The sequence below is a fragment of the Musca autumnalis genome, unplaced genomic scaffold (genome assembly GCF_047663935.1).
Source record: "Musca autumnalis isolate F117 unplaced genomic scaffold, ASM4766393v1 scaffold_1, whole genome shotgun sequence".
Lineage (NCBI taxonomy): Eukaryota > Metazoa > Arthropoda > Insecta > Diptera > Muscidae > Musca > Musca autumnalis.
Window position 1 is genome coordinate 84,150,354 of NW_027411644.1, and position 22,875 is coordinate 84,173,228.

Below are 22,875 nucleotides of genomic sequence, written 5' to 3' on the forward strand. Positions count from 1 at the left end.
TTAATAAAATAATCAATAAATATAGCTGAATTGTAATATTTACAGTATTTTTCCACAAAATTAAGATAAACACTGAGCAGCTGACCATTAGCAGATGATTAAAAAACAGCTGATCGAACTTGCTAAATGCTGCTGGGAAAAATTCTTTCAGTAACTTTTAGCAATTTCTCAGCAAACAACTGTCAAAATTGTTCTCTCACTTCGCTCTCTTGTGTAAAAAGACAACATTTAGTAACATTTCGTAATAATTATTACAAATTATCACGTAAAAAGACACACCTAATATTTGAACCAAAAATAATATTTCAAAAAACTTGAACGGTGTCGGTATGAGAACATTTTGAAGAAAAACGTGGCGAAGGCGCCCCATGTTACTACCCTCGTTAGCATAAATGCTGAGTGTATAAAAATATAAAAAAATGTATTCAATCGGTCGAGAACCTTATATGGGGCTATATCAAAGCGTGGACCTATGTTTTAGGTGGAGAAGTTTTGTGACCACTGGGAACCTCAAATATCGAATTGCAGATACTTGGGTGAAAAACTGTAGGTAAAATCCAAAAAACCGAAAATTGGGAGGTACCGATGGACCTTTGTTGACAGTTTTTTGAATTACAGATAGTTCGGTCAAAAATACCGAAAATGGGGAGGCACCGTTTTATGGGGGCTATACAAGAACATGGACTTATGTCGACAGTTTTTAGAGGAGATGTTTTGTGATCACTAGGAACCTCAACTGTTCGGTTTAAAAATTTTAGCTAATATCCTCAAAATACCGATAATCGGGAGGTACCGCTATATGGGGGCTATACCAAAACATGGACTTATGTTGACGGTTTTTGATGGAGATGTTTTGTGACCTCTGGGAACCTCAAATGTTCAATTGCAGGTAGTTTAGTCAAAAATGTAGCTAAAATCCTCAAACTACCGAAAATCGTGAGGTACAGTTATATGGGGGCTATACCAAAACATGGACCTATGTTGACAACTTTTGGTAGAGATATTTTGTGATTACTAGGAACCTCAACTGTCAAATTACAGGTAGTTCGGTCAAAAATTTTAGTTAAAATCCTCAAAATACCGAAAATCGGGAGGTACCGTTATATGGGGGCTATACCAAAAAATGGACCTATTTTGACGGTTTTTAGTGGAGATATTTTGTGACCACTGGGAACCCCAAACGGGAAATTATAGGTAGTTCGGTCAAAAAATGTAGCTAAAATCCCTAAAATACCGAAAATCGGGAAGTACCGTTATATGAGGGCTATACCAAAACATGGACCTATTTTGACGGTTTCTTATGGAGATATTTTGTGACCACAGGGAACCCCAAACGGGAAATTACAGGTAGTTCCGTCAAAAAATGTAGCTAAAATCCCCAAAATACCGAAAATCGGCAAAATGTAGCGCTCTAGCTCAATTATTGCGAACGCTAGGGTGATTACAACAGACGGACATGGCTAGATGCTCTTAGAATTTTATCCTGATCAAGAATATATATACTTTATATGGTCGCAAATGATTAGTTCGATGTGTTACAAACAGAAAAACAAACTTAATATACCCTCCATACTATCATGGGGGGTATAAAAAAATCGTCGCAGCGCTTTTTAAATAAATCGCCGCCAAAGTTCACATTTTAGGTTTTCACGATTTTGCTTGGAAGCCGCAAGTTCTATCGAAATGGGATTAGCGAACTTTCATAGCTATAATATTTTCTTTAAGACCATTTGGAAAAGACGTGCCGTTTTCAAATCGCGAAAACCTAACAAAAAGCCTTAAAATGTTATCTTAACTTCTATATCTCAAAAATGGCAAAACTTACGAACAAATCATAAAGGTCAATCCTCTAGAGAATTTTCACAGCTACTTCATTTTCCATTTCTATAGGACCTACGGCTTCCAATCAAAATCGCGAAAACCTAAAATAATCATAAAGATGTGAACTTTGACCGTGATTTATTTAAAAATCCCTCCAGCAAATTTTTCATGTTTTTGGATTTTTCTCATCTATGAACATTGCTGTTTCAGAATCCGCAAAACTTGCCAAGTTAGTTAAGGCGTATCATACATGACATTGTTTATAAAGAAGCGATACAGTCAGTGCATTGTCCCAATTTGAACTTATATATCTCAAAAATGGTAAAACCTACGAGAATATCATAAAAGTCAATATTGAAGAGAATTTTCACTGCTACAACATTTTCTCTAATCCCATTTCGATATGACTTGCGGTTTCCACGCAAAATTGTGAAAACCCCTAAAAATGTCAATTTAAATAGCGAATTATTTAAAAAGCGCTCCAGCGATTTTTTGGGTTTTTTTGATTTTTCTCATCTATGAACATTGTAGTTTTAGAATCCGCAAAAACTTCCCAGGTATAAGCACCTTTCATTTAAAGTTGGTTCAAGAGCACCGTGATATTTAAAAAACCAAGCGGTTCTTATTCTCTTAGCTTCATCTCTTTTAATAATAGAAATATCGCCCAACATCTCATGAGTCTAGGAATATAAAAATGTAAATTTAAATAAAATTAATGCTGTGGTCAGTCTTATCAGTTGTTGGTCAGACTCTTACGGATTCGCATGTTAGAAATAAAAAAATTGCACAAAAAGAAGTGATATTTATTTATAAAGATAAAGATCGAATTAAAAGAAAACAAAAACATGGAATTCCGGGAATTCCTCAAGACCTGGCTCTTAATTTTATACGCCTACAGTATTAGAACCGTATATGGACAAGTGCGTGGAGTAGCACCCAATGCCTACACAAGTAAGTTGAGATACAATCAACGTTGTGTCATTCGCATATGCATGAATAAAGCTCATTATTTATACGGTTACTTGAAGTGACATTACGTAGCTTTAAATTGCTACTGAAATGTTTAAATTTTGCAAATCCACTGGATTTCGTAAATCCAAACGTGCTATAAGGCAGCTTAAACAGTTCTGCAAAGGATGGAACTTTCAAATATTTAAAATTTTTAATTATTTCAGGTTGTTTTACACCCGACTTCATCCAGGGATATTGTGTGCCAATGACCAAATGTCGGCGCATTGAATGGCTGTTGAAAAATTGGCCGCCACCCTATCCTGAACACATTACCCGTTTCATACGTCAAAGTCATTGTGGTACACGAGCAAATGTGGTCAGTATTTCTTCAATATTCAAAGCACAATTAACAAACAATAAACCACCATACTGGCGTGTCGTATTCAATGAATGTCAAGCTCACTTTCTATTTTTCAAATCTATTCACAGCATTATGCCTGTTGTGCTTACTATGATGTCAACGATAATAATTTGCAGCAGCAGCATCTGCATTTACATCATCATCATCAGTCGCAGCCACGGCCGCAGTCTTTGGGACAATTGCCAAAACCTTCGCCGTCACCTTCAATGGTCCACAATCCTCATTATCCTTATCATAGTGGTTCGCAGGTTATAATCAATGGTGCCACAGCAGAATATGTTCCCAGTACACCACGTTTTCATCATCGTCCCTCCGTGAATTATTTACATGCTCCAGTGGGTGAACGTATTTTACGTTCAATGCCATGTGGCCATCTAAATGGTGATCGTATTTCAAATGGTGAAATTGTTCGTCTATCCGAATTTCCATGGATGGTTTTGTTAGAATCTAGAGGTGCGAAGAAATCACGTCAACGTTTTCGTTGCGCCGGTACGCTGATAACAAATCAATATGTTCTCACGGCTGGACATTGTGTGGAACCAAGGAATGAAGTGTGAGTACATGTTTTTTTATGTAAAGCTCCTCAATTGGGAGAATCGTGGACAAAACAACATCAGCAGCATTCCTGTACAGTTCTATAGATCTATGGGTAAAAGGGCTGTCAACGCTCTTCTGTGGATAGAAGAGCTATAAATGCTCTTCTATGGAAAGAAGAGTTGTCAACACTCTTTTATGGATAGAAGAGCTAAAAACGCTGTCAACACTCTGGTATGGAGAGAAAAGCTATTAACGCTATTTTATAGATAGAAGGGTTATCAACGCCCCTGTCAATGCTCTTCTATGGATGGAAGAGCTGTTAATGCTGCCAGCGCTCCTTTGTGGATAAAAGAACTGTCAATGCTCTTTTATGGATAAAGGAGCTGTCAGCGCTTTCCTATGGGTAGAAGAGCTGTTAATGGATAAAAAGAGCTGTAAACGATCTTCTATGGATAGAAAAGATGTCAACGCTCTCCTATGGGTAGAAGAGCTGTCAACGCACCTCTATGGATAAAAAGAGCTGTAATGGATAGAAGAGACGTCAACGGTCTTTTATTAATAAAAGAGCTGTCAGCACTCTTCCATGGATAAAGGTGCTGTCAGAGCTCTTATATGGATAGAAGAGATGTCGACGCACTTCTATGCATGGAAGAGCTAAAAATGATCTTCCATGAAAGAGTTGTCAACGCTCTTTTATGGGTAAAAGAGCGGTCAACTCACTTCTATGAATAAGAGAGCGGCCAGCGCTATTTTATGGATAAAAGAGTAGTCAACGTTCTTTTATGGATAGAAGAGCTATCAACGCTTTTCTATGAATAAGGGAGCTGTCAACGCTCTTTTAAGAGTAACAGAGCTACCAGCGCCCTTTTGTATATAAAAGAACTGTCAACGCTCTTTTATGGATAAAAGAGCTGTCAACTTTCTTTTATGAGTAAGAGAGCGGCCAGTGTTATTGTATGGATAAAAGAGTGGTCAACGTTCTTTTATGGATAGAAGAGCTATCAACGCTCTTCAATGAATAAGACAGCTGTCAAGGCTCTTTTATGGAGAAAAGAGCTGTCAACGGTCTTTTATGAATAAAAGAGCTGTCACTACTCTTCCATGGATAAAGGAGCTGTCAGAGATCTTCTATGGATAGAAGAGATGTCGGCGCTCTTTTATGGATAAAAGAGCTGTAACGCTCTTTTATGAGTAAGAGAGCTACCAGCGCTCTTTTGTATAAAAAAAAACTGTCAACGCTCTTCTATGGTTAGAAGAGACGTCAACGTTCTATGGATAAGAGAGCTGTCAACGCTCTTTTATGGAAAAAAGAGATGTCAATGATCTTTTATGGATAAAAAAGATGTCGACGCTCTTTTATGGATAAAAGAGCTGTCAACGCTCTTTTATGAGTAAGAAAGCTACCAGCGCTTTTTATATCCTACACCACTATGTGGTAAGGGGTATTATGTGCTAGTGCATTTGTATGTAACATACAAAAGGAAGCGAGATAGACCCATAGTTCCTTCTAGGGATATACATAGAATCACTTTCTGAGTCGATTTATGCATGTCCGTCCGTCCGTCCGTCCGTTCGCAACATACAGGTCGCATTTGTTGACCGATTTCGCTGAAAATTGGGGAATACCATTTTTTTAGCCGTCGGAAGATCAAGTTCGAAGATGGGATATATCGGTCCACGTTTTGGTATAGCCCCCATATAACGGTACCCCCCGATTTACGGTATTTTGACGTTTTCAGCTACATTTTCAGACCGATTTGGCTATAATTTGTCATTTAGGGTTCTTAAGTGTCAATAAACATATATAACAAAACTTGTGGACATAGGTCCACGTTTTGGTATAGCCCCCATATAACTGTACCCCCCGATTTGCGGCATTTTGACGTTTTTAACTACATTTTCAGACCGATGTAGCAATAATTTGACATTTAGGGTTCTTAAATGTAAATAAACTTATATAACAAAAGTTGTGGACATAGGTCCACGTTTTGGTATAGCCCCCATATAACGGTGCCCCCGATTTACGGTGTTTTGATGTTTTTAGCTACATTTTCAGACCGATATAGCTATAATTTGACATTTAGGGTTCTTAAGTGTCAATAAACTTATATAACAAAAGTTGTGGACATAGGTCCACGTTTTGGTATAGCCCCCATATAACGGTACCCTCCGATTTGCGGTATTTTGACGTTTTTAGCTACATTTTCAGACCGATGTAGCAATAATTTGACATTTAGGGTTCTTAAATGTAAATAAACTTATATAACAAAAGTTGTGGACATAGGTCCACGTTTTGGTATAGCCCCCATATAACGGTGCCCCCCGATTTACGGTATTTTGACAGTTAGGGTTCTTAAGTGTCAATAAACTTATATAACAAAACTTGTGGACATAGGACCACGTTTTGGTATAGCCCCCATATAACGGTACCCCCGATTTGCGGTGTTTTGACGTTTGTAGCTACATTTTCAGACCGATGTAGCTATAATTTGACATTTAAAGTTCTTAAATGTCAATAAACTTATATGACAAAACTTGTGGACATAGGTCCACGTTTTGGTATAGCCCCCATATAACGGTTCATTTAACTTCATATTTTCGTATAGCCCAGATACCTCCGAACTAGCTGTTAATGACATTTGAAGTTCCCACGTTATGTACCGATTTTCGATATTTTGAAGATTCTAGCTACATTTTTTAACCGAATTAGGAGTTATTTGACATTAAAGGCTCCCATCAAAAACTGTCAACATAGGCCCATGTTTTATTATAACCCCTATATAACAGTAGCTCCCAATTTCTAGCCCACCAAAAATTGTCAACATACATAGTTAGATATAAGCACCATAAAAAAGGGCCTCCCGAATGAAGCATAAATGTACATAAACATTATCTGACATTTTAACGTACCCACTTAAAGTTGGGGACAGGAATGAAAAGTAATTATTCCATTTTAGTTCAGAATATTTTATGGTGGAGGGTATGAAAAGTTCGGCCCGGCCGAACTTAATGCTTTTTTACTTGTTTTATATATAAGAACTGTCAACGCTCTTCTATTAATAGAAGAGACATCAACGTTCTATGGATAAGAGAGCTGTCAACGATATTTTATGCAAAAAAGAGATGTCAAAGCTCTTTTATGGATAAGAGAGCTGTCAACGCTCTTTTATGAATAAAAGAGCTGTCAGCACTCTTCCATGGATAAAGAAGCTGTCAGAGCTCTTCTATGGATAGAAGAGATGGCGACGCACTTCTATGGATGGAAGAGCTAAAAATGATCTTCCGTGGACAGAAGAGATCTCAATGGTCTTTTATGAATAAAAGAGCTGCCTACGATCTTTTGCAGATAAATGAGTTGTCAATGCTCTTTTATGGATAAGAGAGTTGCCAACGCTCTTTTGTGGATAAAATAGCTGTCAGCGCTGTTTTATGAATAGGAGAGCTGTCATCGCTCTTTTATGGAAAAAAGAGATGTCAACACTTTTTTATGGATAAAAAAGATGTCAACGCTCTTTTGAGGATAGAATAGCTGTCAACGCTTTTCTATGAATAGAAGAGATGTCAACGCTCTCCTATGGGTAGAAGAGCTGTCAACGCTCCTCTATTAAAGAAAAGAGCTTTAAACGATCTTCTATGGATAGAAGAGATAAAAATGATCTTCAATTGATAAAGGAGCAGTCAACGCTCTGTTATAGGTAAAAGAGCTGTCGGCTCTCGTCTATGAATAGAAGGGCTGTAAACGCTCTTTTATGGATAAAAGAGCGGTCAATGCTCATTTATGGATAAAAGATCGCTCTTTTATGAATAGAAGAGTTGTCAACGCTCTTCTATGGATAGATAGAAGAACAGTTAATGCTCTTCTATAGATAAAGGAGCTGTCGGAGCTCTTCTATGGATAGAAGAGATGTCAACGCTCTGCTATGGATGGAAGAGCTGAAAATGATCTTCCATGGACAGAAGAGATTGAGATTATTGATTTATGAATAAAAGAGATGCCTACGCTCTTTTATAGATAAAAGAGTTGTCAACGCTCTTTAATGGATAAGAGAGATGTCAACGCTCTTTTATGAAAAAAAGAGATGTCAATGCTCTTTTATGGAAAAAATCGTTAACGCTCTTTTGTGGATAAAATAGCTGTCAGCGCTCTGTCAACGCTCTTTTATGGAAAAAAGAGATGTAAATGCTCTTTTATGGATAAAAGAGTTGTCAACGCTCTATGAATAGAAGAGATGTCAACGCTCTCCTATGGGTAGAAGAGCTGTCCACGCTTCTCTATGGATGAAAAGAGCTTTAAACGATCTTCTATGGATAGAAAAGCTAAAAGTGATCTTCAATGGATAAAGGACCAGTCAATGCTCTATTTTGGGTAAAAGAGCTGTCGGCTCTCTTCTATGAATAGAAGAGCTGTCAACGCTCTTTCGTTTCTAAAAGAGCTGTCGACGCACTTTTATGGATAAAAGAGCGGTCAACACTCTTCTATGAATAAGAGAGCTGCCAACACTGTTTTGTGGATAAAAAAGCTGTCAATGCTCATTTATGGATAAAAGATCGCTCTTCTGTGAATAGAAGAGTTGTCAACGATCTTCTATGGATAGATGGAAGAACAGTCTATGCTCTTCTATAGATAAAGGAGCTTCCGGAGCTCTTCTATGGAAGAGATGTTAACGCTCTACTATTGATGAAAGAGCTGAAAATGATCTTCCATGGACAGAAGAGATCTCAATGCTCTTTTATGAATAAAAGAGATGCCTACGCTCTTTTATAGATAAAAGAGTTGTCAACGCTCTTTTATGGAAAAAAGAGCGGTCAACGCTCTCCTATGAATAAGAGAGCTGGCAGCGCTCTTTTAAGGATAAAAGAGCTGTCAACGCTCTTTTATGGAAAAAGGAGATGTCAATGTCTTTTTATGGATAAAAGAGTTGTCAACGCTCTTTTATGGAAAAGGGAGATGTCAATGTCCTTTTATGGATAAAAGAGTTGTCAACGCTCTTTTGTGGATAAAAAGAAGAGCAGTGAATGCTGTAAACACTACCACAGCTTTTCTACACGTACACGTTTTTCTATGGATATGGAAACTCTTCTACGGACTTGGATGGACGCTCTTCTACGAATAAAAGATCAGCAAACGATCTTCTACGGATAGAAGAACTTTGAAAGCTTTTCTTTGGATATTCATTGCAAAAAGCTTTAAGAGCTTAGAAAAGCTTTAATAGATCCAATTTTATCCTAGTATATTTATATGTTTATTTTTTCTTCAGCTTTTCTGTTCGCTTGGGTGAACATAACCTAAAAACCGAAGATGATTGTGAAAATCGCAAATCTAGTCGCAGTTTGAATTGTGCACCGCCCTATCAAGATGTTCAAATTGAAAGCATTTTTCTACATCCATATTATAAATTGCATCCGATACAACATGATATTGCTTTGATACGATTACAGAACCCAGTGGAATTTAATAGTGAGTTCGCACATAATTCGACATTATTTAAATACCTTTTACTAAAGACAGGTATCTTTATAGCTCACATTAAGCCCATTTGCTTGCCATTGGATGCCCAGGCAAGTGCGCAAATACCATCTGAACAAATTGTGGCCGGATGGGGGGTAACAGAGAAAGGTAATGTAAATACGTTTAGAAGATTTAAAGATTCTTATATAAAATCCTTTTTCTTCTTAATTTCACAGGTTATGCTTCGGATATTTTACTCAAGGCCCCAATAGCTTTGCAAAATCTTCAAGTATGTCAAAGTTCTTATCCTCACAATCCAATGACGGTAGAACAATTTCTGTGCGCCGGAGGTGGGGCGGATAAACATGGCACGTGTCGTGCTGACTCCGGAGGACCCTTATTTACCGCTGTTCCCTATGAACATCGCCAATATCGTTATGTTCAATTTGGCATAACATCCGGTGGTGGTTATGGCTGCGGTGGCAAACATAATTTACCAGGCATTTATACAAATGTTCGCGCTTATATAACTTGGATAATTAGCAATATTTTTTGAAAAGCTACCGAACAACAATAACGTGATGAATAATTCTAATGAAAGGAAATGTGATTAAGTTATTGTGTGTGAAATGTGCCAAAACGCAAAAAAGTGGATTTGACCACTGTTTGAAATTTGTTATAATTGAATTATGTCAACATGTAATTATGTTATTTTTTTTAGAGAGTGAAAGAGAGGGATGTAGAGAAAATTGGTGATTATTTAGAAATTTGAATTTAATTAAATAAATATAATTACATAAAAATGAGTATGTATGTGTTTGCTGCCGATATCTATTGGTGTCAGATTTTTCACACTCGATAGTTTTGGCCGCTTGCAAATGGTGTCAAATTTTGTAATTGTGATACACGTCCCCATTCGCTTCTATTCATGCTGCCAGTCAGCCATCATGAATGCCAAATTGTTCCGACATTCAATTCAATTTAATTACATTTAGTCACGTGTACTAAATTACTCAGTGTAACAAGTAAATAGTTGTTGTTGTATGTATGTGAACGTGTATTCTTTTTTGCTGAGATGAGATTCTGGTACAATCTCATTACTCGTTAAGGCAGACTTATTGAACTTAGGTTGAACTTCTTTCCCTCTGGTTAGGTTAAAAATAGGGAAGATGAATTGCCTCATGCCCTCTACGGACATACACTTAAGGATGAGATCAGAGACAGATCCGTTGTGCCCTCTAGACTATTCTTTCCTGAATGAATAATTGTTATTTTAGGAATTCTGTCCCTTCAGTTCCAATGTTAGTTTGCCATGATTTGGTCAAGATCGTGTAGATTTTAACGTCTATGTTTACGGTCATAAATTCTTTGACGTTCTTTCGAAAGAGTTTGCTATCCCTTACCTCTAATCCTTGCGTGCCAGGTTCCCATAGAATGTGAAGCGAGCCATGTTGAGAGTATGTTAAGCCAGTTTAGATACTTAGTAATCAGGACACATGTGGGTGGTGTTAGGCTGGGCGACTGTCGTATGGCCAAAATCCACAGGTGGGGATCAACTCGTGCCCAATATGAATTGTCTTGGCAGCTGACGTTTTTCGGCTGCGCTGGATTGGGGACGGTCTCAGAGTACGGCATTTACTCTTTATCGGTGTTCTGCCTGCGCAACTGCATAAGTATGAATGTTATTCAAGCTTGCCTGATAGGCTCGTTGATCTAGAGGTTCTCGTTTATAGATTTGAACCTCTCTCTCTCTCTAGATCATGAAGATGTTTACTGACGTGCCTGGGTTGGGGAAGCCTGTCCACTAGATCGTAGCAGGGATGCTCACGGCAGTAACATCCAAGCAGATACTGCATCAACAACATATTGTTGTGTTGATGTACCGGTAAAATCTTCGTCTCCTCATGAAGACTTAAACATGCTGTCGAACGTTACACTCAATCTCTTGGGGGGGTTTTAGTGGTCGGAATCGGGGCACCATCGGCGGGAGTCTCATTTCAGCCGTCCTCGAGCTTGACATTGTTGACGGTATCGAAAGCTTTCTATATCTCAAGAGCCACCGCAACTGATGTTGGACAACTGGGAAATTGCTTCTCATCATGGGGAGGAGTAGTGCGTGTAGAATTTTTGGTACTAGCTACAACAGGGAGATCGTCCTGTACGATTAACCTCTGCTGACATTCTTGTCTGACTTCAGTGGCGAGAATGCACAGACTGTATCGCCTCCTTATAAAACAATGTCATGAACCGTGCGCCTAACTAACTTTAAACGAATATCGCTTACACCTGGGAAATTTTTGTGAATTCTGAAACAGCAATGTTCATAGTTGAGAAAAATACAAAAACAATACAAAAACCCTAAAAATCTGAACTTTGACCGCAATTTTTTTAAAATCTCTCCAGCGATTTTTCTTGTTTTTTGATTTCTCATTACGATAGGAATTGCGGTTTCCAAATAAAACCGTAAAAACATAAAAAACCCCTGAAAATTGACCGCGATTTATTTGAAAATCCCTCCGGCGATCTTTTTTTTTTGTTTTTGATTTTTCTCATTTATGAACATTGTAGTTTCAGAATCCGCAAAAACTTCCCAGGCGTAAGCACCTTTCATTTAAATTTAGTTAAGGCGCATCGTTTAAGTACTCAACCTCGGGCTCATCCAGTTGCTTAAGCATTGCCATGCCTAACCATGTGGGCCTAACGCTTTGGATGATTTCGCGTTTCGGATGACGTTTGCAACATTGTAAAGTCGTTGAACCTCTTGCTTCAGCACAATGACGACCGAAGTTTACAACTCTTGAGAGGAAAGAAAACATAATTTATTTGGCATATTATAAAGGTTCTCGGTCTGTGTCTAATTCCTTTGTTGTGAGGTATGTAATGCGCTCCTTTACATTGTCGGTCATTTTCCGAGGCTTCTCCTTAGTAGAAATTTCCACGACAGTTGGGTTTGTATTGCTATTACTTTCGGATTCGGAGTCTGTATCGCTACCTTTCTCTGAAGACTCTAGATAAAACTGACTCTGCACTTCTCTGTCTCCTACCCTCTGCATTTGTCCGTTGTGTGCTTGTAACAGAACCTTGGCGAGAGATGACAAGGCGCTGTTGGTTTCGGCCTCCTCCTCCTCAACGATTCTTGCCCTCCCAATTTTGAAGTGGACACCATTTGAGACGTAATGAATCATGCCGTTTGTTTTTGTCAGACTGGGCAGTGAGAGATCGTCAAATCTCGGCGCAAGGAGAGTGCAACACTCTTTTCCCTGCCTGTAGAAGACTTCCTATTTCTTCACATCCAAAGTCGGGGTTTGGTTGCCAAAAACTCCAAGTATTCGCTCCTTTCTCGGCATAATCCGCGTCAGTCTTGACATGGTTTACTCGGGACATTTGAAGGTGGGCAGCTTTTTAATTCTTCAATGGCTTAGCAGTGTTCTTTTTTCGGGAGATGTTATTCTCCTCGCCACATCCGTTGAAGTGCTTTTGATTCCCTTAACAGCATCCTACTGTTTATACCCTCAGCCTTTGATACGATGAAAATGTGCCTTATCGAAATAATGATTCAAGTTCCCAAGTATGTTTTGACGAAACCCGTTACAGGCTATTCGAAGTCGATTTAGCCATGTCATTCCGTCTGGCTGGAGCTCCCGAACGGATCAACCGTTTTGAAAATTTGGTTCTCGGAATATTTTCTATAAACTTAGATCATGTTCGAAGATGGGCCATAACGGCCCACTGCTTCGGATACCTCCCCCACAAAAGTTCAAAATTTTTCGCTAAAATGGTGCGCACGATAGCTCTTAAAAGAATCATACCGCCTCTAAAGAGATGTACTTCAGGTTGTAAGGTCAACATTAGCCGCCTTTGGAAGATCTTTGGGGATTTTAATGTTCATCAAGAGTGAGATGGCATTCGGTCTTCGGATATCATGAGAGGGGTATAGTGCTGGCTGAGCAGATTGATAACTCTACGCTTTGCACAGCCAAGGAGGACGCCCCTACCAGAATTAGTTTGCTAAATATAAAAATCGTGTCACCTGGCTTGACAAATGACTTTACCTGGCAACCCCATCACCATCTCAATTTCATCACCTCGAACGCCGCACTTTCATCAATCATGGGAACGCTAATTGGCCTAGTTTCAAAGAGTTCAATAAAACCGCTTCAGAAATCTGTGCAACCCTTCTGATGTTTGGGTAAAAGAAAAGACGTTCCGAGACATCATCATTGCTACAGTCGCTCGTCACATACCTGCTGATTGTATACCGGAATTGGGACCAAATTTCGCAGCAGAGATGACGGGATTAGCAAATGAGAGTGTTGAACTTAGTCGTGCCAACACCAATAACCCAAGAGTCATGAACTGAGACTGGAAGTAAATAGGTTTGTCGATGAACATAAGCGAAAACGGAATATGTGAATTATGGGCCACTAACCCTGAAAAGAAGGAAGATAGGACCTCAGTCACGTTTGGCGACGTTACGCTGCATGATCCAAAGAGGTGCGTAAGTTATTTAATCGACAGTTTGTCAATCATCTCTGGAGTGACAGGATTAAGAGAAGAGTGCTACGTCGAATTAGATCTCGTCCTGCCGAGAAAGAACCACCACAATTTACATTGGTTGATGTTGTGAATGTCATACCGAACGCTAAATCATTTAAAGTTCTCAGCCTGTCGCTTGCCACCCACACCGTCTCCGAAGTCTGGAAAATGAGCATGGTCCCGCTACTAAAGCCAGACAAAGATGCCAGCAAATGTGAATCACATAAACCTATTTCGCTCTGGTCGAACGTAGTAAAGACTCTTAAGGCTTTATTTCTGCCCTCTGGAAAGGGTCTATAGAAGCACCCTTTCCTCTGGAAGGGGTCAATAGAAGCACGCCATTTCCTCTGGAAAGGGTCAGTAGAAGCACCCTTTCCTCTGGAAAGTGTCAATAGAAGCACCCTTTAATCTTGAAAGGTTTTCTAGAAGCAGCCTTTCGTCCTGAAAGGGTCTTAAGAAGCAGCCTTTCGTCTTGAAAGGGTCTTAAGAAGCAGCCTTTCGTCTTGAAAGGGTCTTAAGAAGCAGCCTTTCGCCTTGAAAGGGTCTTAAGAAGCAGCCTTTCCTCTGGAAAGGGCCTATAGGAGGAGCCTTTCCTCAGGAGAGGGTTACTAGAAGCAGCCTTTCATCTGAAAAGGGTCAACAGAGGCACCCTTTCCTCTGAAAAGGGTAACAGAAGCACCCTTTCCTCTGGAAAGTGTCAATAGAAGCACCCTTTCCTCTGAAAAGGGTCAATAGAAGCACCCTTTCCTCTGAAAAGGGTCAATAGAAGCACCCTTTCCTCTGGAAAGAGTCAATAGAAGCACCCCTTCCTCTGCAAAGGGTCAATAGAAGCACCCTTTCCTCTGAAAAGGGTCAATAGAAGCACCCTTTCCTCTGAAAAGGGTCAATAGAAGCACCCCTTCCTCTGCAAAGGGTCAATAGAAGTACCCATTCCTCTGGAAAGAGTCTATAGAAGCACCCTTTTTTGTGGAAAGGGTCAACAGAAGCACCCTTTCCTCTGTAAAGTGTCAATAGAAGCACCCTTTCCTCTGGAAATTGTTAGTAGAAGCATCCTTTCCTCTGGACACGGTCAATGGAAGCACCATTTCCTCTGGAAAGTGTAAATAGAAGCACCGTTTCCTCTGAAAAGGGTCAATAGAAGGACGTTTTCCTCTGGAAAGGATCAATAGAAGCACCCTTTCCTCTGGAAGGGTCAATAGAAGCAACATTTTTTCTGGAAAGGGTCAATAGGTGCAACATTTTTTTCTGAAAAGGCTCAATAGAAGCAGCCGTTCCTTTGGAAAGGGTCAATAGGTGCATCATTTTTTCTGAAAAGGCTCAATAGAAGCACTCTTTCCTCTGGAAATGGTTAGTAGAAGCATCCTTTCCTCTGGAAAGTGTCAATAGAAGCACGCTTTCATCTTGAAAGGGTTTCTAGAAGCACCCTTTCCTCTGAAAAGGGTCAATAGAAGCACCCTTTCCTCTGAAAAGGGTCAATAGAATCACCCTTTTCTCGGGAAAGGATCAATAGAAGCACCCTTTTCTCTGGAAAGGGCCAATAGAAGCACCCAGTGGATCAGATAAAAATGTCTATCAACTTCTTCCTCCACCTGGACTGGACTATCATGACTTTCTGCTCGACGAAGTCCATCCTTTAATATTCCCATGAAATATATTTGTATTTTTCAGACTTTAGCCGACAAATTTCATCTTCGTGGGGTACTATTTTCAGCTATACCCCCATACGTTTGTTCTAATTTAGTTCTAAAATTGTAAATATTAACGTTCTGTTAATGTCTGCTCCTAAAAGTATGCTTTAACTTTTGAATGCTGTGTAGGTAATAAACAATAAACGCAAAATTCGGTATTTTCTTTTAATTTAATTTAAAATTTTATACACAATCGTTAACAAGTTGGTGGCAATGACTGATTGATTGACTCCCGTGCCCGGAAAGTACTGCAAAAAAATACCAAGTCAATGGATGTCACCACAAACGGTGGTGGTAGACAGACATGGATCAATCAAGCGGTGTGAATAGAAGCCGTTTAAAAATGCTGAGCACAAATAATGGAACGTTGTTCGGTGTGGCGCCCCAATCGGCATACAAATGAGTTATGACCACTCGGCCTCTGGTTGGCCTGTGGGATGGGATGGTGGTCATTTAAACTTTCTTTGTTAGTTGCAGATAAAAGCCGAAGTCAGTTGTGAGTTTTAATTGAAGCAGAACGGTCGAGACAAAGAAATTGGAGAATAATCGAAAAGAAAACAACAACGGTTTTTTAATTGAAATAAAAAGTAAAAGTGAGAGAAATTGAAGAAAAAGTGAACTGAAAAAAACAGCGATGAAATTTTGGAAATGGCAATGGGTGGCGTTTTTTATTGCTTTGGCCTTAATGATTCCCTCAGGGGTTACGGGAATAACAGCCAAGGTGGATAAAATTGAACTATCAACTTCTAAGGAATCAGAGATTTCGGCTGAGGAACCTAAAAAGGAACCAATTGTGTTGGGTTTGGAAATCAGAGGAGCTGAGGACGTAAAGGAGACCAAAACCTCTTTGAAAAAGAAAGTAGATTCTGCTGATATCCCCGTGGAATTGTCAATTTCCAATATGACAAAACTTTATTGGGGTTTTAATAATGTTTTCGCCAGCGGCGGAGGAGGACAGGGTGCCCAACCCACGGTGGGTAGCTACAATGATGCTCCCGTTATTGGAGATGAAAGCAATTATGGTAGCTTTGATCGCCATCCGTGCCGTAGAGTGTGTCAACAAGGAAAATCCATGACATGTTATTATCGTCTGATTGTCCACACCTATCAAACCTTGGGTCCAGAGTGTCAACGTTGTATCTATGAACCTAACACCTGTGAGGCTGAAAAGTGTATCTATGGTGATGGTGTACCCAATGAAGTAATGGCAGTAAATCGCCAATGGCCCGCTCCCTCGATGGAGGTATGCGAGGGTGATACCATTGTGGCTGATGTTATAAACTACTTAACCGAGGATACCACCATGCACTGGCATGGGGTTCACATGTCGCAGACACCCGACATGGATGGTGCACCCTACATAACCCAATATCCAATTTCACCGGGTGAGGTACAGCGTTACACCTTCCCTGTAGATCGTAGTGGCAGCAACTGGTATCACAGTCATTATGGTATGCAAAGGGCTCGCGGAGTGGCCGGGCCTTTGGTAATACGCCAAACCAAGGAAAATAATCGTCATGCGAACTTATATGACTACGATCTGATTGAACACACTTTGGTTATTCAAGATATTGCCTACAATGCGGATATGACCAGACCTCGGAATATTGTGATCAATGGCAAGGGACGTAATCATCTGAATTCCTGGGCCGATAATGATTCGCGTCACCGTTATGAAAGGCTTAATGTTTCCCCCGGTATGCGTTATCGTATGCGTGTTATAAGCAATGGGGTCTTTAATTGCCCTCTGGAATTCTCCATTGAAAATCATCGCATGTTAATGATATCCACGGATGGCAACGATCTACAGCCAGTGTATGCCGATAAATTCTTTATGACCTCTGCGGAAAGATTTGATTTTATTCTGCAAGCCAATCAATATCCTGGCAATTATTGGATCAGGGTCAAGGGTTACAATGATTGTGAGAAATTGAATCTCTATCAAGGAGCTGTGTTGCATTATAGAGGTTCATCACGTAGCCGTTTTCCGGATAGGCAAATTTCCGATGATCTAAACGAGGTGAAGGCTTTGCCAGATAGCTCCACCATAGGGGTTAATGTATTGCCTGAAATGATAACAGCTGATAGGAAACGTGATCGTGCCGATGTACCTACCTTGGGTCTGTCATCGTTGACACCCCTCCCCTGGCCAGCATATACGAAGTTTTTGACATATTACTCAAGTTTTGGTATCTTACGTTTGGACAGTGATGCCTATTTGCAAGTGGATGATATCACTTTTGCCTATCCCACAGTATCGCTGCTGCAGGGTCGCCACCTCTTCAATGATGACAACTACTTCTGTAATCGTACCGCTTTCTATTTGGCCGGCATTAATTGTCTGCGCACCAATTGTGAGTGTACGAATGTTATTCGCGTTCCAGCCTATAAGCCAATTGAAATGGTGGTCACCAACTACATGAACACCACCCACCCATTCCATTCACATGGTTACACTTTCCGTTTGGTTGGGCAGGATATCGTCGGGAATGTTAATGATCTGAGAAATGTAAGTATATCAGGAGAAGAAAATGCAAAAGAGAAGAAACTAGTATTAACTTATATTGTACTATATTTAGTAAATCTAGTGGATTTAAATTGTAAATTACATTGGATATACGTCAGAAAAAATCCTCAAAGGGAGGTTATCCCTTAAAAAGGTCTAATGTAAACACGCAGGCCCAAAGCTCTAAAAGCCCGATGAACACAAAAACTCACGAACTGAGTATCCAAAAAATATTTTTTAAATGATCGTGGGTGTTTTAAAAAACAATTTTTTTCAATAACCTTGGATTCTTTTTAAAAAATATTTTTTCAATAATATTGGATTTTTTAAATAAAATTTAGTTTAATAATCGTGGATTTTTTAAAAATTATTTTTCGATAATCATGGTTTTTTAAGATATTTTTTAATAATCGAGAATTTTTTAAAAAATATTTTTTCAATAATCATGGATTTTTTAAACAAATTATTTTTATAAAAATCTTTTCAATAATCGTAGATTTAAAAAAAAAATATATTTTTTAACCTTTTTTTGTTAATTTTTTTAATAATCGCGGATTTTTTAACGAACATGTTTAATAATCGTGGATTTTTTAAAAAATATTTTTTCAATATTCGTGGATTTTTTAACAAATATTTTTTCAATATTCGTGGATTTTTTAAAAAATATTTTTTCAATATTCGTGGATTTTTTAAAAAATATTCTTTTCAATAATCGTAGATTTTTTAAAAAATATTTTTTCAATAATCGTGGATTTTTTAAAAAATATTTTTTCAGTAATCGCGGATTTTTTAAAAAATATTTTTTCAATAATCGTGGATTTTATAAAAAATATTTTTTCAATAATCGTGGATTTTTTAAAAAATATTTTTTCAATAATCGTGGGTTTTAAAAAAAAAAAAATTTTTCAATAATCGTGGATTTTTTAAAAAATATTTTTTCAATGATCGTGGATTTTTTAAAAAATATTTTTTCAATAATCGTGGATTTTTTAAAAAATATTTTTTCAATAATCGTGGATTTTTTAAAAAATATTTTTTCAATAATCGTGGATTTTTTAAAAAATATTTTTTCAATAATCGTGGATTTTTTAAAATATACTTTTTCAATAATCGTGGATTTTTTAAAAAATACTTTTTCAATAATCGTGGATTTTTTAAAAAATATTTTTTCAATAATCGTGGATTTTTTAAAAAATATGTTTCCAATAATCGTGGATTTTTTAAAAAATATTTTTCAATAATCGTGGATTTTTTAAAAAATATTTTTTCAGTAATCGCGGATTTTTTAAAAAATATTTTTTCAATAATCGTGGATTTTATAAAAAATATTTTTTCAATAATCGTGGATTTTTTAAAAAATATTTTTTCAATAATCGTGGATTTTTTAAAAAATATTTTTTCAATAATCGTGGGTTTTTAAAAAAAAAAAATTTCAATAATCGTGGATTTTTTAAAAAATATTTTTTCAATAATCGTGGATTTTTTAAAAAATATTTTTTCAATGATCGTGGATTTTTTAAAAAATATTTTTTCAATAATCGTGGATTTTTTAAAAAATATTTTTTCAATAATCGTGGATTTTTTAAAAAATATTTTTTCAATAATCGTGGATTTTTTAAAAAATATTTTTTCAATAATCGTGGATTTTTTAAAAAATATTTTTTCAATAATCGTGGATTTTTTAAAAAATATTTTTTCAATAATCGTGGATTTTTTAAAAAATATTTTTTCAATAATCGTGGATTTTTTAAAAAATATTTTTTCAATAATCGTGGATTTTTTAAAAAATATTTTTTCAATAATCGTGGATTTTTTAAAAAATATTTTTTCAATAATCGTGGATTTTTTAAAAAATATTTTTTCAATAATCGTGGATTTTTTAAAAAATATTTTTTCAATAATCGTGGATTTTTTAAAAAATATTTTTTCAATAATCGTGGATTTTTTAAAAAATATTTTTTCAATAATCGTGGATTTTTTAAAAAATATTTTTTTAATAATCGTGGATTTTTTAAAAAATATTTTTTCAGTAATCGTGGATTTTTTAAAAAATATTTTTTCAATAATCGTGGATTTTTTAAAAAATATTTTTTCAATAATCGTGGATTTTTTAAAAAATATTTTTTCAATAATCGTGGATTTTTTAAAAAATATTTTTTCAATAATCGTGGATTTTTTAAAAAATATTTTTTCAATAATCGTGGATTTTTTAAAAAATATTTTTTCAATAATCGTGGATTTTTTAAAAAATATTTTTTCAATAATCGTGGATTTTTTAAAAAATATTTTTTCAATAATCGTGGATTTTTTAAAAAATATTTTTTCAATAATCGTGGATTTTTTAAAAAATATTTTTTCAATAATCGTGGATTTTTTAAAAAATATTTTTTCAATAATCGTGGATTTTTTAAAAAATATTTTTTCAATAATCGTGGATTTTTTAAAAAATATTTTTTCAATAATCGTGGATTTTTTAAAAAATATTTTTTCAATAATCGTGGATTTTTTAAAAAATATTTTTTCAATAATCGTGGATTTTTTAAAAAATATTTTTTCAATAATCGTGGATTTTTTAAAAAATATTTTTTCAATAATCGTGGATTTTTTAAAAAATATTTTTTCAATAATCGTGGATTTTTTAAAAAATATTTTTTCAATAATCGTGGATTTTTTAAAAAATATTTTTTCAATAATCGTGGATTTTTTAAAAAATATTTTTTCAATAATCGTGGATTTTTTAAAAAATATTTTTTCAATAATCGTGGATTTTTTAAAAAATATTTTTTCAATAATCGTGGATTTTTTAAAAAATATTTTTTCAATAATCGTGGATTTTTTAAAAAATATTTTTTCAATAATCGTGGATTTTTTAAAAAATATTTTTTCAATAATCGTGGATTTTTTTAAAAAATATTTTTTCAATAATCGTGGATTTTTTTAAAAAATATTTTTTCAATAATCGTGGATTTTTTAAAAAATATTTTTTCAATAATCGTGGATTTTTTAAAAAATATTTTTTCAATAATCGTGGATTTTTTAAAAAATATTTTTTCAATAATCGTGGATTTTTTAAAAAATATTTTTTCAATAATCGTGGATTTTTTAAAAAATATTTTTTCAATAATCGTGGATTTTTTAAAAAATATTTTTTCAATAATCGTGGTTTTTTTTAAAAAATATTTTTTCAATAATCGTGGATTTTTTAAAAAATATTTTTTCAATAATCGTGGATTTTTTAAAAAATATTTTTTCAATAATCGTGGATTTTTTAAAAAATATTTTTTCAATAATCGTGGATTTTTTAAAAAATATTTTTTCAATAATCGTGGATTTTTTAAAAAATATTTTTTCAATAATCGTGGATTTTTTAAAAAATATTTTTTCAATAATCGTGGATTTTTTAAAAAATATTTTTTCAATAATCGTGGATTTTTTAAAAAATATTTTTTCAATAATCGTGGATTTTTTAAAAAATATTTTTTCAATAATCGAGGATTTTTTCAATAATAGTGGATTTTTTTAAAAAATATTGTTTCAATAATCGTGACTTTTTTTAAAAATATTTGTTCAATAATCGTGGATTTTTTTAAAAATATTTTTCAATAATCGTGGGTTTTTTTTAAAAATACTTTTTCAATAATCGTGGATTTTTAAAAATACTTTTTCAATAATCGTGTATTTCTTAAAAAATATTTTGGCAATAATCGTAGATTTTTAATAAATATTTTTTCAATAATCGTGGATTTTTTAAAAAATATTTTTTCAATAATCGTGGATTTTTTAAAAAATATTTTTTCAATAATCGTGGATTTTTAAAAAAATATTTTTTCAATAATCGTGGATTTTTTAAAAAATATTTTTTCAATAATCGTGGATTTTTTACAAAATATTTTTTCAATAATCGTGGATTTTTTAAAAAATATTTTTTCAATAATCGTGGATTTTTTAAAAAATATTTTTTCAATAATCATGGATTTTTTAAATCCACTTTCCCTTCGGGGATATTTTGGAAAATACACTGTGCGACACGAACCACATTCTGACTGTTGATTGTTTGATTCAATTTTGATCGGTTTGATATCTGCAGGCCAAAATCTGTGAAAAAATTATAACGGACACTTGACCTTAACGATTTTGACCTTGAAGATAAGGTTGAATGGATTTTATGTCTTCACAATTATTATTCTTTAAGATGAGTGCTACAACTTTGCCTAAAAACCAAAATTCTTAGCGGTTTAGAAGATATGAGCCTGACAAAATGGTCCTTTCTGACATCAAGGCCTCAGGTTATTGGGGGCCCATAACCGCGAAATTCGAAGTAACAGGGAAAAACGCCGAGACACGTGTATTCTATTTTTCGTCTTCCATTACGCTGCGGTGTCAGAATGTGGTTAATTTTCCATGACACAAAAATTAGACACAGTGATATGTATGTTTCTTAATTCTTTATTTTTTACCAGAAATGACTTCAACAAGAATGTCAACCACTTTTGTCTCTCTGTCTTATTAACATTCTTTGTTTAATAAATAATGATAACAAGCTCTAGTGTAAATAGCTTTTCTAAAAGTTATTGTTATAACCGCTCTTGTAATTGTGTAATTAAAAAAACTTAAATAATTACTCTCTATTTTATTGTGTATCCTTTCAGATCCAAGAACTTGATCGTCGTGGCCTTCTGAAACGTTTACCCGATAATTTCCCAGCTGTGGAAAAGGATACCATACAAGTGCCACCATTGGGATATATCATCATACGTTTCATCAGTGATAATCCTGGTTTCTGGACAATGCATTGCCACGTTGAAGGTCATGCCCTGGAGGGTATGACAGCAGTATTGAAAGTTGGTGAAAATCACCAAATTAAGAAAATAGCACCAAAACTTATGTGCTAAGCTAAATACCATTAGTATACCAGTAAAAATAATTAATTAATTTATTTATTTTAAATTATAAATATTTATTTATT

The 22,875-nt window shown here is 35.5% G+C and overlaps 2 protein-coding genes across 2 annotated transcripts; both read left to right on the top strand.

Moving 5' to 3' along the window:
• The first annotated feature begins 2,535 nt into the window (after positions 1 to 2,535).
• On the top strand, positions 2,536 to 9,982 carry LOC141390649 (serine protease grass-like). The gene is made up of 6 exons (XM_073963593.1): positions 2,536 to 2,772; positions 2,997 to 3,148; positions 3,262 to 3,746; positions 8,989 to 9,188; positions 9,252 to 9,347; positions 9,416 to 9,982. Exons 1-6 carry the CDS (start codon positions 2,667 to 2,669, stop codon positions 9,733 to 9,735), a joined length of 1,359 nt encoding a protein of 452 aa, XP_073819694.1. The 5' UTR covers positions 2,536 to 2,666; the 3' UTR covers positions 9,736 to 9,982.
• A 5,913-nt stretch (positions 9,983 to 15,895) lies between these two features.
• On the top strand, positions 15,896 to 22,875 carry Mco3 (Multicopper oxidase 3). Its single transcript, XM_073963594.1, has 2 exons — positions 15,896 to 17,912; positions 22,559 to 22,875. Exons 1-2 carry the CDS (start codon positions 16,038 to 16,040, stop codon positions 22,799 to 22,801), a joined length of 2,118 nt encoding a protein of 705 aa, XP_073819695.1. The 5' UTR covers positions 15,896 to 16,037; the 3' UTR covers positions 22,802 to 22,875.

Excerpts from the sequence above, each read along its gene's own strand:
- LOC141390649 (XM_073963593.1), top strand. The coding sequence starts at position 2,667 with ATGGAATTCCGGGAATTCCTCAAGACCTGGCTCTTAATTTTATACGCC. Across the intron at positions 3,149-3,261 it reads GTGGTACACGAGCAAATGTG|CATTATGCCTGTTGTGCTTA; the intron begins GTCAGTATTTCT and ends ATCTATTCACAG. Across the intron at positions 9,348-9,415 it reads ATGGGGGGTAACAGAGAAAG|GTTATGCTTCGGATATTTTA; the intron begins GTAATGTAAATA and ends TTAATTTCACAG.
- Mco3 (XM_073963594.1), top strand. The coding sequence starts at position 16,038 with ATGAAATTTTGGAAATGGCAATGGGTGGCGTTTTTTATTGCTTTGGCC. Across the intron at positions 17,913-22,558 it reads ATGTTAATGATCTGAGAAAT|ATCCAAGAACTTGATCGTCG; the intron begins GTAAGTATATCA and ends GTATCCTTTCAG.